The sequence below is a fragment of the Columba livia genome, chromosome 17 (assembly GCF_036013475.1).
Source record: "Columba livia isolate bColLiv1 breed racing homer chromosome 17, bColLiv1.pat.W.v2, whole genome shotgun sequence".
NCBI classification, from domain to species: Eukaryota; Metazoa; Chordata; class Aves; order Columbiformes; family Columbidae; genus Columba; species Columba livia.
The window spans coordinates 10,282,917-10,297,260 of record NC_088618.1 but is presented as its reverse complement, the minus strand read 5'-3'; the positions used below and the strand labels follow the sequence as shown (position 1 = coordinate 10,297,260).

At 53.3% G+C, this 14,344-nt stretch overlaps 1 protein-coding gene across 8 annotated transcripts in view; it reads right to left on the bottom strand.

Annotated features, from left to right (window-relative positions):
* Window positions 1-802: 802 nt before the first annotated feature.
* Window positions 803-14,344, bottom strand: part of MSI1 (musashi RNA binding protein 1) — a 30,512-nt gene continuing 16,970 nt past the window's right edge. For 3 of the 8 annotated variants that reach the window (XM_065033784.1, XM_021289589.2, XM_065033786.1), the window contains 9 exons: window positions 13,419-13,467; window positions 11,397-11,479; window positions 10,718-10,835; window positions 9,060-9,140; window positions 7,757-7,813; window positions 4,760-4,828; window positions 4,465-4,637; window positions 3,913-3,978; window positions 803-3,046 (listed from right to left, as the gene is read on the bottom strand). In XM_065033784.1, the coding sequence (XP_064889856.1) occupies window positions 3,937-3,978; window positions 4,465-4,637; window positions 4,760-4,828; window positions 7,757-7,813; window positions 9,060-9,140; window positions 10,718-10,835; window positions 11,397-11,479; window positions 13,419-13,467 (672 nt within the window). In that variant the 3' untranslated portion in view covers window positions 803-3,046; window positions 3,913-3,936. The remainder of the gene's footprint in view (window positions 3,047-3,912; window positions 3,979-4,464; window positions 4,638-4,759; window positions 4,829-7,756; window positions 7,814-9,059; window positions 9,141-10,717; window positions 10,836-11,396; window positions 11,480-13,418; window positions 13,468-14,344) is intronic. The other 5 variants (XM_065033785.1, XM_065033790.1, XM_065033787.1 and 2 more) reach the window with 3 other exon arrangements.

Here is a 14,344-nt window from a genome sequence, read left to right as displayed (position 1 = left end):
TTTCCCTGTTCTCTTCCCTATGAGCCTTAAGACTCTGTGGTTCCTTTTTCCTCACTTCTCAATGTCTGATTTATTATTGATGTTGCCGAGGAAACTTCCAATAAACTGGCCTGTCGCATCTTGGAATTAATACATTTTAATTTGAGAGGATCACCAAGTGTGGGAAAGGGAGCATGTGAGCATGACAAGAGTGCCTCATGAGAAAAATCCCAGCAGGGTATTTTTCCACCAATGCTATTTTTGGTTTCCCCCAGGCTGTGCTTCAGATAAAGCCACTGGTCCCCAGTATGCTTGTGGGGACATCCCAACTTAGAGCTGGTTCCTAAACTTACAGGCTTGAGCATTAGATTATTTTTAAGAACTCTTTGTAATTGAGGTCTGCTGCACAGGGTTCCCTATTTCACACTGTTAGAATTCACCTTTCTCTTGTACTATTGTCTATTAAGGACTTTTCTTCCCATCGTCACATTTCATTTTCTTAGATGTAGCTTCCTTCGTCCACCATAGCCATTGAATCCAGAACATCTGAGCCAAACCTCTAAGCACCGCATTGTCCCCTCCTTTCTTGAACCTACAAATATCTATACAAAACATCTGCGACACACAGAAGAGACACAATCTCTGTTAAAACCAGATCTGCCCCACATTATAAACTGGGCCACTGCTGAAGTCTGGGAGCAGAACAGAGTCAGAGCCCCACCTGGGGCTTTTATCCTAATGGCAGGATGTGATTCCTGCCAGCTCCAAGTTCACCTGAAACCTCCATCTGAACATCTCCCACCTCCAAATGACGACAGCGAAGGACAGTTTTCAAATAATTTATTAGGAATTTAAAACTGAAATCTGGAAAAAGGGTTACAGGTGTGGAGAGAACAAACATCGGAGTGTAATAACTTACTGGCTTAAAAACACAGCTTTATTTCTTTTAAAAAAAATGCCCACCCTGAAACCAGAGCCCCAGGCTCCAGGCAGCGGCAGCGCTGGCCGAGGGAAGCGCAGCCCAGCAGCACAGCTTGGCCTCGCCTGTCTGGAGGGGGAACGGAAGCAGCTCAGCGCATACACCGAGAGGGAGGAAAGCGCTGTCCGCAGACCCAAATTTGAAGTATATAGAATAAAAATAAACCCAATAAAATGCAGCTCTTCTTTAATTAGGAAATATTTAAAAAAACAGACATACAGACTCTTGTCTCAGTAACAAAAATTATTGCTTTGTGTTTTCAGTACTAATCTGTTAAGTACCCTCTTACCTAAACAGAACTCTCCAAACGCATTGCCCAGGTCAGGACCAGCTCCGGCAGACGGGGGGGGATGGAAGCGAAGGGTCCTGTGGGCACCACAGCCCTCCCGGTCCTTTTCTCACCACCCCCCCTCCCTTACAGGGGCTCAGTTTGGGGGAAGAGAGGGAATGATTTTTTAGATTTAAGATGAAGCTGTTATTTCCCTGGGAAAAGTGTTCGGCTGCATCTTAATAAAAGGCTTAATCACCCCCCTTAACAAGGTCTTTGGTTCAATGAGATCCAGACCCAAACCTGCCCCATGTGCTGCTGGAGGCGTCCCCAGCACAGAAACTGTCCCCAGGGGAAGCCCCAGCAGGTTCTGGAGAGGGGACCAGGCCACCCCCACGCAGGACAATGGACAAATTCCCACCGTCTTCAAGAACACAGAGTAAAGCAAATGGGAAGCTGCAATTCTATAATTCGTATAATCCCTGAGAAGCCCTTAACCCGCCCCCAAATCACCACCCTAATGCTTTTCTCCCCCGTTAGTGACTTCCCACCCCAGCGCCCTGCCCTTCGGAGAACGACCACCCAAATCTCCCCCCGGCCATGGCTGACACCCCTTCCGATCCCCTCGCCTCCCGAGGTGGATCCCCTTTCCCCGGAAACTTTGACGTGAGCAATAGCGTTTGGAGAGTGAATTCCTTTCCAAGTAACCAAGACAAGCGATGGCGGTAAAGCCCTTTACCTAAAGCCAACGCAGCGGCTGGCGCTACGGAGCCCAGTGATGGAGTCTGTACATCGAGCGATTGGAAGCAGCTTTAACCCGCTCAGCAAAACAGCCAACGGCCTCACCCCCACCCACCCCCCCTTTCATTTCATCAGAGGTTCTTAAAATCTTACAGTAAAAGGTGTACAAAAAAAGAACGGAGTCCTGTCAGGATTCTGCTGGAGAGTATTGCTCACGCTGCGGCACCAGGTCCAGGACCTGGAGCTGCTCCTTGGAGCCAGGCTGCCGGCGGCAGCCAGGTTCAGCTCACAATATTTACATATTATACAGGAGGAAAAAGAAAACCCCACATAAAACTAAACCTAGGAAAAAAAAAATCTTTCAGCTGTAAGGATAGTGTTTTTCACTTAGCAAAATATACATTTGTTTTGTTCCATAGCGATGTCCAACATTTTCGGATCCTTGGAGTTTCACACTTTTCAAAGCCTCACATTTACAAAACAGAAACAATTAAAAACAGTTTCTTTAAAAAAAATAGAAATACATCAGTTCCTCTCAGCCTTTGCTCTCTCTGTGTCTCTTTCTTCCCTTCAGAACTGCATTCTTGTTACATACCGTGCTTTAAAAACACTGACGACAACAACAACAGAGTTGAAAATATTCAAAACAGTTTCAAAGCCAAATAAAAATACTCCTCAATAAAAGCTACCTAACACAATCACAAAGCCAATTCATAAAATATGTCTACTAGCTCAGGAAAGAGCAAACAACAAAAAGAAGGGGTAGCCCCCAAAAAAGATAAAAAAATAAAATAAAAAAATAAAACTAACAGCTACTAAAATAAATAAAAGAAGAATCGGTGGGCTGGGGGCAGGGAGGGGGGAAGCGTAAACCGTCGGTGGTTAGTAAGAAAGCGAGATGATCTCCTCGGGTTCAGTCCAGTGTGGTCTGGTCAAAGGGAGAGATCAGGGCATGGCGGCAGGAGCCTGGCAGCCGGCCGGCAGTGTGCAGTTTGATTCGAGAAAAAGGTAACCTTGGCTCATCCCCCGAGGCTCACCAGGTCCTCCAGCCGCTGTCCTCGGTCAGGTCACTGGGGAATCTGCGGGACACAGCAGGGGAGGGAAGGGACAGGGTCTAGAACAACCAACAGCTTTTCTCGCGGGGGTTTTCTTCTGGTGGGATTCGACAGGAATACTCGATAGCCAAACCTGCCCCAACGCAGACTTGCTCCGCGTCTCGCTGGCACGGCGATGGGGCACAGCAGAGACACTTCCATCTTTGTGGGACCAGGAAACAAGGCCCCGCAACCGTGCAGCCCCAGGAGATGTAGGACCCAGCAGGGTCAGTGTGCCTGGACACCTTTCCCCTCAAGTTTTTGCCCTCCTCTTTGAAAAGCCGTTTTTCTTGTTTGCTTGGGTTTTGTTTTTTCAATTTAATTCTGAGCCAGCTAACTTCAGACACGTTTGCAAAGCAGAGACCATCCACCAGTTTCCTCTCAGGCCCACCCAAGGACCAGAAACAGAACTGATCAGCCTCAGATTTTTCTTCTGCCCTTCTCCCATGCAGAAGAGGAAAGACCTCGCTCCCCAGAGCCAGTGGTCTCAGCAGCGGCAAGAACAACAAGCTGTATGAAGGAGGTTTCCCCAGCCACACAGGTGAGCCAAGCTTGTCTCTCAGGATTGCCACCGGGCTGTGATTCTGGTCAACCCTGCAGATCTTTCCTCTGTCAGTTCTCCCATTGCCTTCCCTGTTGCACCCAGACACTAAACGATCTCTCCACAGCACTCCCAGCCTCGGCAGCACAAGGTAGGAACCCAACCTGGCAAGCCTCTGGTGCAGAGAGAGCCCCGGGCTGGCCGCAGCACTCCACAGCGGCATCCACAGCTCCTGCCGAGAGCCCAGGCACAGGGGCCAGCTCAGAACGTCACTCCTCCCATTACCTGTTCCTGTTCAAAGCTCTCTTACCTCCTGCCTCCTTGGTCCCCAGCTTCAGTGATACCCATTGGTAAAAGCTGTTGCAATCAAGGGACCCTGCGAAGAAAGAGTTAAAATCCCACTCCTTAGCAAACGAAAGAAAAATTAAGAACTACTACCACAACAAATTCAGTCATGGCCCAGATGCTGGGAAAGCTGGTTTCAGTGGGAGGTGCCAGGTCTAAGGAGCACGTCAACCTGCAGGACACTGCGACAGGGCCCACACAGGCTCTTGGACACTCTAGGCCAGACCAGGGAAAGGTCTGGATATCAGAACCTTGAGTGGTGGCCAGGGAGAGCCAGCGGAGCCCAGGGACGCTGCAAGAGAACTGCTGCGTCCTGCACCACCCGTGTGCTCTGGGGCTCAGCGGTGGCACAGCAGATGCTGCGGCAGGTGACATTTAACCAGAAAACAGGCTGCAGGCTGAGAGGGGCCCACCCACTGCTGCTCACCTCCATCGCCACGCGGAGATGCAGCCCCTTCCCCAGCCATGCTGCTCTCCATCCCCCTGCCCTGCACAGAGCCCGGCAGGGAACACTCACCCCTAGGCTGTGGCCGAAGCCAGTGCTGGGGGCTGGACTGGCAGCGCTGATGTAACTGCTGACCCCTGAGTCCTGGTTGGCGGCTCCGTAAAGCTCTGCCATGGGCCCGGGGCTGGTGGTGCCCAGAAATCCACCGGTGCGACTGGGGGTGGAACCTACGGTAGGCAGCAGAACTACAGAGTCAAGATCCCAAAAATGCAAACCCTGTCCAACCCCGCGCCCCCCCACCCCCCGCCCCCCAGCCCCATCGCAAACCTCCGTGCCAGGACACGCTGGGGAGGAAAGTGGCAGTTACCTGTCCCTCGCACCACGGCCGCCGCAGCCGCTGCTGCCGCCATTGGTCCATACGCAGTGAGGGGGATGGCTGGAAAAGAAGGAACAGGCATCTCAGGGGCACTGTGGCTACACGGGGAACTAACTCCTCCGCAGGAGCCTTCACTTCCCGCTGCAAAATACCAGGCCCAGAGGCGCGTCAGCTTAGTGCATCACACAGGACATCCAAGGACAACGAGAGGGAGCGCACAACCCTGCATCTACTGGTGTCCTTTTGCACAACAAATGTTCAGGGGACTCACTGGCCACACTCTGCTAAGCCCACAAGCCTGGAGCAGCTGCGGGCACGATGTGGAAAAGCTGAACCAGAAGTGGGCAATTGCAGACACATCCTGTCACTCCTTAGCTTGCACGACACAGTTAATCTGAAGGTACAGATCCAGATTTTGGCTGTAAATGTGGAGAAAAGCAGCAGCTGACAGCTCAGCATCCTGAGGCTCAGTCCGTCCTCGCTGTCCCTTGGTACTATTACTAAGTAACAGTTTAATAGCCTTTCTCCCTGTTTCTCTACTCTTCTCAAGACGCACCATCCTCCCCAAGTTGTGCTCATGAAATGCCCAACTCCTTGCTGTTAATTGTAGAAAAGCAGAAAACATATACCTAGGGAGCAGGGACTAGAAATGGCTTAATTGAAACACTAAGTCTTAATTTATATGTAGCAGTTCTAATTCCCAACTCTATTGCCACAGGCATCCAACCCTCGGGGCACAAGCCTTCTCGCCAGTGCATTTCTCTTTGCCCTTAAAATGACTGGGTCAGCATTTCATGCTTGAATGTGAAATTCACTGTGATTCTGTTTAAAGCACCATAAAAAGAGGTCAGAACAAATCAATCGCGTTAAGGCTGAAACCCAGACTAGCTTATAAGGGAATATTTAGTAGCAGGCACCAGCCTGTTTCACACAAACGTCATATGAGGCTTATATCTGGGTTAGCCGCTCATTACAGGCCCTGGGCCAACGAGAGCACATTGCTGCTCCGCAGCAGCCCCAAAGATGCTGTTCTGGGGAGGAAAGGCTGCTGGCAGCCACCGTCCTGCCCTGTCATTGCTTCATGTCCCTAAGACACAACTGAATGAATGCGGTTTTACTGAGGAAGGAAGCGAGGTCTTCTCCAAAAGCCTCTAGATCTATTTCCAGGAAAAACCCCTTTTGCGGTCTATCTGCTGAGACACCAGGGTTGTGTTGTGATGACAAAGCACCTGCACGTTAGCTTCCCTGCATGCTGGAGCAATCAGCCCTGCTTGTGCCATCCCCTCCTCTCAGTTCCACTTGCCAAGGCCACCAAGTGCAGCCCATTTACGCGCACGCACCCACTTGAAGGCACGAGGGCCCTCGAGCGCAGGACAGCTCGCGGGGCCTTTGTACGGAACGAAGGGGGCTCTGCCCTTTGTGGGACCAACTCCAGCCCCTACGTGCGAACTGCAGCTCTCAGCCCAGCCAAGAGGCTGCACAGCGACTGTTTAGCAGTAGGTAAGCGTAACGGGAAGGGAAGAATGCCACGATCCCCAGCTGGTGCTTCAGCGAGACACTCAGGACTGTAAGCTAAGGTGGCACCCGGCCAGGACAGCGGCATTAATAACTTCTTGTTGCAGAGAGCCCTGCTGCGCCCCAGCCACCAGTGACTGCCAGGCCCCAGGCAATTCACCTCCGCCTGGAAAAGGCACAGAGCAGCCAGGCATGGACCCCGGAGGCAAAAAAACCCACTTTTGCCAAATCACTAACATTCCCCCGCATATTTTACGGGTTTTGCTGTAAAAACACACATGTAAATAAACAACCGGACCCACATCTCCTTTGTTTGGTAACCAAAAGGCTCAGAGGTGGGGGTCAGGTGCTTATGCAGTTGCATATGTGGTGTCAGGGAAGGGTTTTATTAAGAGGGAGCTGGTATTTGGTCTCCCTCTACTTTCCTCAGGGTGAGTTGTCCCTTGGTGGCTGCCTACCTCAGCATTCTCAGCAACAGAGAATCCCTGAGGATTTGACACGGATCTGTGCCACAGAAACGCCCTTTCAAGTCTGTTGGTACTGATAATTCCAGGAGAGCTTCTCAGGAAGCTTTTCCACACCCCCATTGCAGACAGATTCAAACCCTGAAACAGGTGGGGGCAAGGAAGCGCTGGGGGGAGGCACACCACAGGAATGAGATGGCACAGGGGGAGCAGGGTGCGAAACGAAGCTGCTTTTCTACAACAAAAACCATGAACATGATAGAGCTGCGGAAAACACGGCCATGGAAGGGAGAGTAGATAGAAGGAGCATCACCTAGAGAGAACATACTGCACACAACGCAGGGGCTGAGGATCCAGAGAGTATTTGCACTTGTGAGGACACTGAGCCAGGACTAGTCCCTGGAGAATGGTCCCGACCCCATTTCATTCTACAGTTCCCCACGAGCACTGCAGGACTTTGTAGAGTCCCACCACGCTCGCTTCTGCCCGGGAAGCCTGTGTGGGAGTAGCTGGGGAGCTGCACCACCTGCAGTGGGGAGAGTATTCCCTGCAGCCCCTCCTGCACAGGGGAACGGGATTAGGGTAACCGGGAGTGCCCCCACACCCTCTCCCTCCTCCCAGCACTCCAAATCTTGTCCTTGCAGCAGCTCAGGTTGTTGGTAGACCTTTGAGAAGTCACCCTGCTCTCTGCAGTTTTCCATATCTGGTTTACACCCAGCCTGGGGCGAGGAGCTGAAAACAAGGCAAGAAGCAGGAAACACCATCTAAGGATTACGTGCCTTCATTTGGTGTGACCTCCATTGCCCTTCTCTGAGGCAACACACATGGCTCTGATTGCCTCTCCATCTTTCCAGCCCCAGCTCTGGATGGAGCTCGTACAGATGGAAGAGGAAACAAGGAACGTTTCCTGTCTAACTGCACCAGGTTGTGGAGCAGAGACACCACGTAGCAGCCCAAAGCCCCCTTCTCCCCTTCACGCTTGCGAGTTTAGGAAATGAGCGGGACTGACCTGTGAGCTCGGGGAGGACGGGGGCACTCGGGAGAGGGGTCCGCTCTACACGGAACTCTAAAAACGAAATGCAAGACAGCTTAGGAACTTGTCAAATGCCCCAAGGGAGACCCCGCAAAGTGACAGCAGCGGGGTCTGCTGGGGGAGCAGCCTGCTGCCAGACTGCGACCAGACCAGGGTCTTCTTTAAACTAATTTATAACTGGTGCTGAAAGGTGCTGGACTCCTGCTCTGGAGACTGAAACAATCCATTTATCCATAGAATAAATCTGGCCAAGGCAGGGCAAGTGCAGCCCCAGGTCTGCCCCGCAGTGCTGCCCTGCAACCCATCCGACCCAGCCCTTCAGCTGCCACGCCAGCAGATGCTTAGAACGTTCCACACTCATCCAGCCATGGGTTTACAGCCAGGCACTTGAAGCCACTATGACTGGGACACATAAACTGGATTCACAGAGAGCTTCCAGCCAGCTAGGAGGCAACAGCAACTTTCAGCCCCAGTCAGCCTGGGCTCACCTCAGGCAAAGCAGCAACTTCCCATTCCCAGCCCCTAACATCAGGGCTTCATATATAAACCATCAGACTGGGGGATGAAGTAAGGAAGGGATGCCCGGAGTTGCCACTTCTCTAGAAAACAGCACGACAGCCTCTTCTCTGCGTGTGCCTCGTCCCCTGCCTGGCGGGGAACGCTGGGGAGAAGAGGCCCCAGCAGGCGCTGAGCAGCTGCGGCACAGCAGGGTCCACCAGAGGCCGTGTTCTGAGCACATGGCGGGGCTGGGAGCTTGAAACCACCCGGTTTGCGGGGGATCTGCAGCCCATCGCCCACACAGATGTTTTCTGGAGGCTGTGAGCAGTCCAGGCGCTGTTCAGAACACAACTACAGCATTGCAGGTGCTTGCGTTTTGGGCACCGAGGAGTTCCCCGACCTATGGAAAGTCACATTATAAAATTCTGTGCTATTTTCAGAGCGGTGGCAACTCTGGTAAAGAGAGACAGACAGACACAAAGGCAGCGGGACAGGCAGAGCTGCAGGGGCCCTTCTGCGTCACAGCAGCAGCCCTACGGAGGAGGCGTCAGAGCTGCCTTGGGCTTTTCCTGCCACTGGAGTGTGCGGATAATCCTAATGAAGGACAGGCTGTTCCACCTATTCCAGGGCTTTTCCCCTCCCCCTTCCACATCCGTCTCCAATTTAAAGAAAGACCAAACAGGGGAAAGGGTGAAAGGGGCAGAGCCTGGGTCACCCATCACGCCAGGGACCCCCGTCACCTGAAGGCACACCAAAAATCCGAGCAGGGAGCACCACTCACCAGGGAACTGGTAAGTGTAGCCAGGTGCAATGCCAGTGTAACTTCGACTTGCGTAGGTGGCAGCTTGGAAGCCTGGATAACCTGGGTGAGAGAAAAAGGCTCTGTTACTGCAAGCTCATGGGGTCCACAAGCAGCGCAACCATCAATGTTGGGCAGAACAAACAGGACTAACAGCAGAAACCCCAGGAAATCGCTGGCAGAATGCACAGCACATGCGAGTCTGCAGAAGAGTTCTAGCAGGCCCGTTTGATTTTTTTCGTCACTCTAAACATGTAAGGACATGGAGGTTTCCTCCTCAGAAGCTCATCGCTCTGCAGACTCAGGCTTTCTGATGCATCAGCTGGATTCACAAATAGGAGATCAGGGCAGTGGAGGCATCTGAATGGCTGAATAGCTCTGAGTCACTTCTACACCAGAAGTGCTGGCGAAAGCAGGCAGAGAGCTCCTTCCTGGCGCGGGCTGGGAGGACAATCCCTGCCGTTCCCAGGAAGCTGACCACCTATACAGAACGAGCCTGTGAGAATGCAGGGCACTGACTCAGAGATTAATATTTGATTTGAGATTTCCCAAGACTTAAGTACGTGGATTTCCCAATGACTCAGCTTGAGCCTTGCTGCTTTAAAATTTAGATGGTTTAGAAAAGGCAAAACCCACAGGCTGGAGATTTATTTTCCTCCAATAAGTCAAGCAAAAACACTGGGGGAAAAAATGCCGGTTTTGGGGTTTTGTTCAGTGACTAACTGCTACTCGGGAGGCTTAGCAAGGAGAGCCAGGCTGAGTATACTCTGCCCAGCCACATCAGCAATGATCCTGAGCAAAGACTGCTTTTGGTTGAGCTCAAGCCCGGCCGGAATGAAGAGAGGGAGGGAGAAGAGCCAGGAACAGCACCTGTGCTGGAGGGACTGTGCTTGACTCTCAGATCCAGGCACGAGGGTTTGTAGACCTGGAATCTGAGGCTACACAGGAAGTTTTTTATTTGTTAAATCTTGTATCTGAACACATTTGCCTCAGAATCGTGGACAGGCATGAGACCCAGCTTGCTTGTCAACAATTTCTCCTTACAAGACAGTCTCATGATAAGCACATCGTTTTCCTTGCAACACCAGATACTTGCTGTCCCTGAAAGCGAGGGAACAAAGTGAGCCAGAGCTTAGCTAGAACTTTAAAGGCGTTTTTATAGTCTTTAAATGGCAGCGAGGACATTTATAGGGACCATTGTTTCAAGTGGAAGCTCACGGGCTCTTTAATCAACTAATTCATCAGAAAGCCTGCAGAAGTGTGGGAGGAAGAAGCTTGGGCGCAGATCACTCCACACTTTAGCTGTAAAGCGACATCCTACTCCAGGAGAGCCATTAAAGAATTCCAGTGTACATACTGTGGCCCTGCGGATTGTTGATGGAGCTGCAGAGGGCCCGAGCTGCCCAGCAGCACATGGCTGCGCCCCCCAAGCTCCCGCTGTCGCAGGGCACCAGTGACAAGTTTGCAGTTTTTCCAGGTGCCACCAGAGGGCAAGTTGCGATCACAAACACGTCCCAGCACCCCCCAAAGCATCCCCGGCCTTGCACGGGGAAGAGCTGCTGCCCTTGGCCGCCCTGGGGATAAAACCTCTAAGCTGCTGCCTGGCAGGACAGGGAGCGGAGGTTTGTCCTTGGGCTTACCCAGCATGCCGATCCCCAGCATGAAGGCGTCCATCCCGTACGGCATCACTCGGGACCGCCCTCGCGCAGAGCCCGTCGGGGACATCACCTCCTTCGGCTGGGCTTTTTTACACTCCACCTGCCACAAGAAAGGAAGGGTCAGGCTCAGACCTGCCGCGAGGAACGGGCCAGGCAGGGCTGTCCGCCTTGATGACACTCCCGGGCAGTCTGTCCTGCTGTCCTTCTGTCCATCCTGCCTCTGGCCGCGCTGCCAGCCTTCCCCCTCACTCTGCAGCCACCATGGCCAACAGGGAGCTCAAACACTGCTCTTCTCCCCTGGAGCTGCCCCCATGCTCTGCTGGGCTCTGTACCAGGGCCTCAAAGCCTAATCTTCCTCATTTCTGAATGAAGATTAAAACCTGGCCCCTCCCAGGCCACCAAGAGGTTTCACGTAACTTCAGAACCTCCAAGTACTGCACAATTCCTCGTTACACTTTTCTCCTTGAAAACTCAGTATCGTGCTGGATCACCTTCACACTGCAAGTTTCTTTCCCAGACTGGCTGCTGTGACTTTGGGAAGAAGATTCCATCCAGTTCCCCACTGCAAAGATGGTGCGTGGGGACCCCAGTGCCCCCACCCTGCCCCGCTCTACCCCACACCTCTGCCCCCTTTCCCCCGGGTTCTGCCCCAAACACTCACCATTTTGTTGTTGATCTCATGGAAGTGGATTTCACACACTTTTTCCACGATGTCTTCACTTTCAAACGTGACAAACCCAAACCCTGAAGAAAAGGCAAAACTCCTTGATCATGTCCAAGTTGTGCACCGTTTGCACCCGCTACCCACACCCTTTTATTGGCAGAAGGACAGTACAATCAGCCCTTTCTCAAACGGCTGTCACTCACCTTCCCTCTCCAGCAAATCCTGCTTTTATACACAAGAGCAGCACCACTCCCTTATATATTCCCCTTCTCATCCTGTACTTCCCACCCTCTGTAATCCAACTGCTCTCAAAACCAAGTTGTGGGGTTTTTTAACTTTGCTATTTGCCAGGCAAACCACATGGCTGATAATGCTGGGGAGGATCCCGGCAGACGCTCACACAAAGGGTCGGTGGAGAACCGAACAGCTGCTTGCCAGGACGTCGCCACCCTCGCTAAGTGCACCCCACCAGCAATGACCCCTGCACGTTTCCTCACGGTCACTGCTGACAAAGCCTCGTGTGAGCAGGAAAATATCAGCAATGCAGTTGTACAGAGCAAGAGAGATGCACACAAGCAAAGCAATTCGCAAAGTTTCACCAAAGCAAGGTTGGTATCTGGGGTAAGACAGGACAGCGTGTTCATGGCCCACGCTCACACGTCCTTTCTCTCACCAGCCCCTTTGCTGACAGTTTTGGCAAAGCCCGGCTCGGGTGGGCAGACTAAACTCCTCTCAGATGACTGCAGCCGCTTCCGGAAAACTGAGGCAGGTGGGAGGACGCCTTTAAGCTTGCCTTACAAGCAAGCTGGGATTAAGCAGAGCCTTCCACCTTCCAGAACTGGCCAATTCCATGGTGCTTTAAAATAATTTCTAAAAACAAACAAGGATCTGCTGCCCAGAACCCCACTTTTTCCTCTGTACTGCCAGAAAAGTAAAACTCCTCTCTCTCTGTGCCCAGGGAGTTACACACCATTCACATCAACACCCACAAGTGGAGGGGCTGGGTGTTCAAGAACAAAATCCTGATGTTGAAACCAGTCCTGAGCCCCATCAGACCCCCACCAGGCCTGGGGCAGAGCCCCACGCTGCCGACACGATAGACGGCAGCTCACCCTACAGCTATTTAATTGGACTAGGGACTGCGAGGCACCCGTGGAGGAACAGGGGTTAACACTCCTTCCCTTTTAAAATGAAGCTGGAACATCCCAGGTCAGACAACCAGTGTACATTTAATGGTTTTAGAAAAATAAAGCAAAAACCTGAAGTGCACTCAGTGTAGCAAGAACAGAAGGGAGCGTTCCCTGGCTGATCCAGGGGCAGAGGTGCTTGGAAGTGCTTCAAACAGCACACAGACACAAGAGTGGCCCAGCACGGGGCTGTTACTGGCCGATTTGGAAGGTGCTGGTGCTAAGTTTGCACGCTAAGCTGTTGCAAATGAATCTCTGAGGGGGTGCAATGCTTGTGTCGAGCTCTGCCGTGCTCCAGGGAAGTCGGTCTGAAGACTCACTGGGTAAGCGGGAGGCAAGGACACCCATGGGTGGCCTGGGCCCGGATAAGGCAAATATTATAGCCTTGCTTCCATCCTGTAACCGGACCTCACCAGCAAGACCCGGGTAAAAAAAGGTGACCTGGGAGCAGAAGCGGGCTCCGGGCCGAGGAAGGGGCGAGAGGCAGGCACTCCGCGGGCTCCCGTGTCAGCTTTCCCAGCGCTCAGATTACTGGGGACAAGGTAAGACACACACTGCGGGCTGGAGGCGCGGAGGTGAGCGGGCAGGGGAGGGGGCCGCCTCCTCTCACATATCTGCAACTCAGCGAGTTTGCAGCACAGGAAACGCGCTGGACAAAAGCCCTCTGTGCTGCGAGGGACGCTGCTGAAGGATGCAGATGCAGAAGGATGGGGCGACTGGAGGCAAGATAAAGAGCAGCTGCGACCCGCATGCCCTGCTGCTGGGATACCAACCCCTCTGCGGGAGGCAAACCCGCCGCAGCTCCCCCTCCCACGGCCAGCAGCTCTCTCACCTCGGTGTCGGTTGGTTGTCTTGTCGAACATCAGCATCGCATCATCCACCTGCAAAGAGAAGGGCTCCCATCAGCTTACTGCTGTTGCCATGAGCATCCTCTGACATGTTTGTGCAGAGCTCCCCAGGCCTCCCCACACCTGAGGGGATAGAGATGAGACCTCCTGTCCCCAGGAAGGAAACGGGGTGCGTGTACACACGCACACACACATCGGCTACCGCACCAGGCGCTTCCCCAGGCCACAACCAGCCTTGTTTCCCCACCAGCTTGGGGCAGGTGCTGCCGAGCTCAGTCCCCTCAGCCCGGCCCCTGGCAGGGAGCGACCCCGATTGTTTGCCTGCAGCTCCAGCCGGGGGGCAAGGAGCAGGGAAGGCATTGTTCCCAAATCCCAGCCTCAAAGGAGAGGAGAATTAAAGGGGGGGAGAGAAGCAAAGCTGGAGAGGGGAGAGGAATAAGGGGCCTCCCAGCGCCAGGGGAAGCGGAGGCCTCAGACAACAGAGCCTGCCTGGGAAGCGCCCCCGCCCCCACCCCAGAGGAGCCTTTTCCTCTAGTGAGGTTTCCCACTGCTGGAGGCTGTAATTAGAGCAAATTTACTGCAAGGCCTGAGCAGGGCTGCCTTCCCGGGGGGAGGGGCGGCCAGGTCCCATCCCCCAGCCCCCGGGGGCCGCTCTGTCCCCCCAGCACATCTCGCCTGCGCCCACTTGTCCCCCATCTCCCCGCTCCCCGAGCTGCACCCGCCCGCAGGTCAGGCTGAGCAGGGTTAAAAGATACACCCCAATCCCTTCCGTGTAAGCCCCGGTGTAAACCTGTCCCACTGACCCATCCCTCTTCTCTAATGCCGCTGCTTTAATCCGATTATGAAACTGGACGTGCAAGTGCTCAGGGGAGGCGGCGGCAGGCTCCGGCCAGCAGCTGCCCTGGTCCTT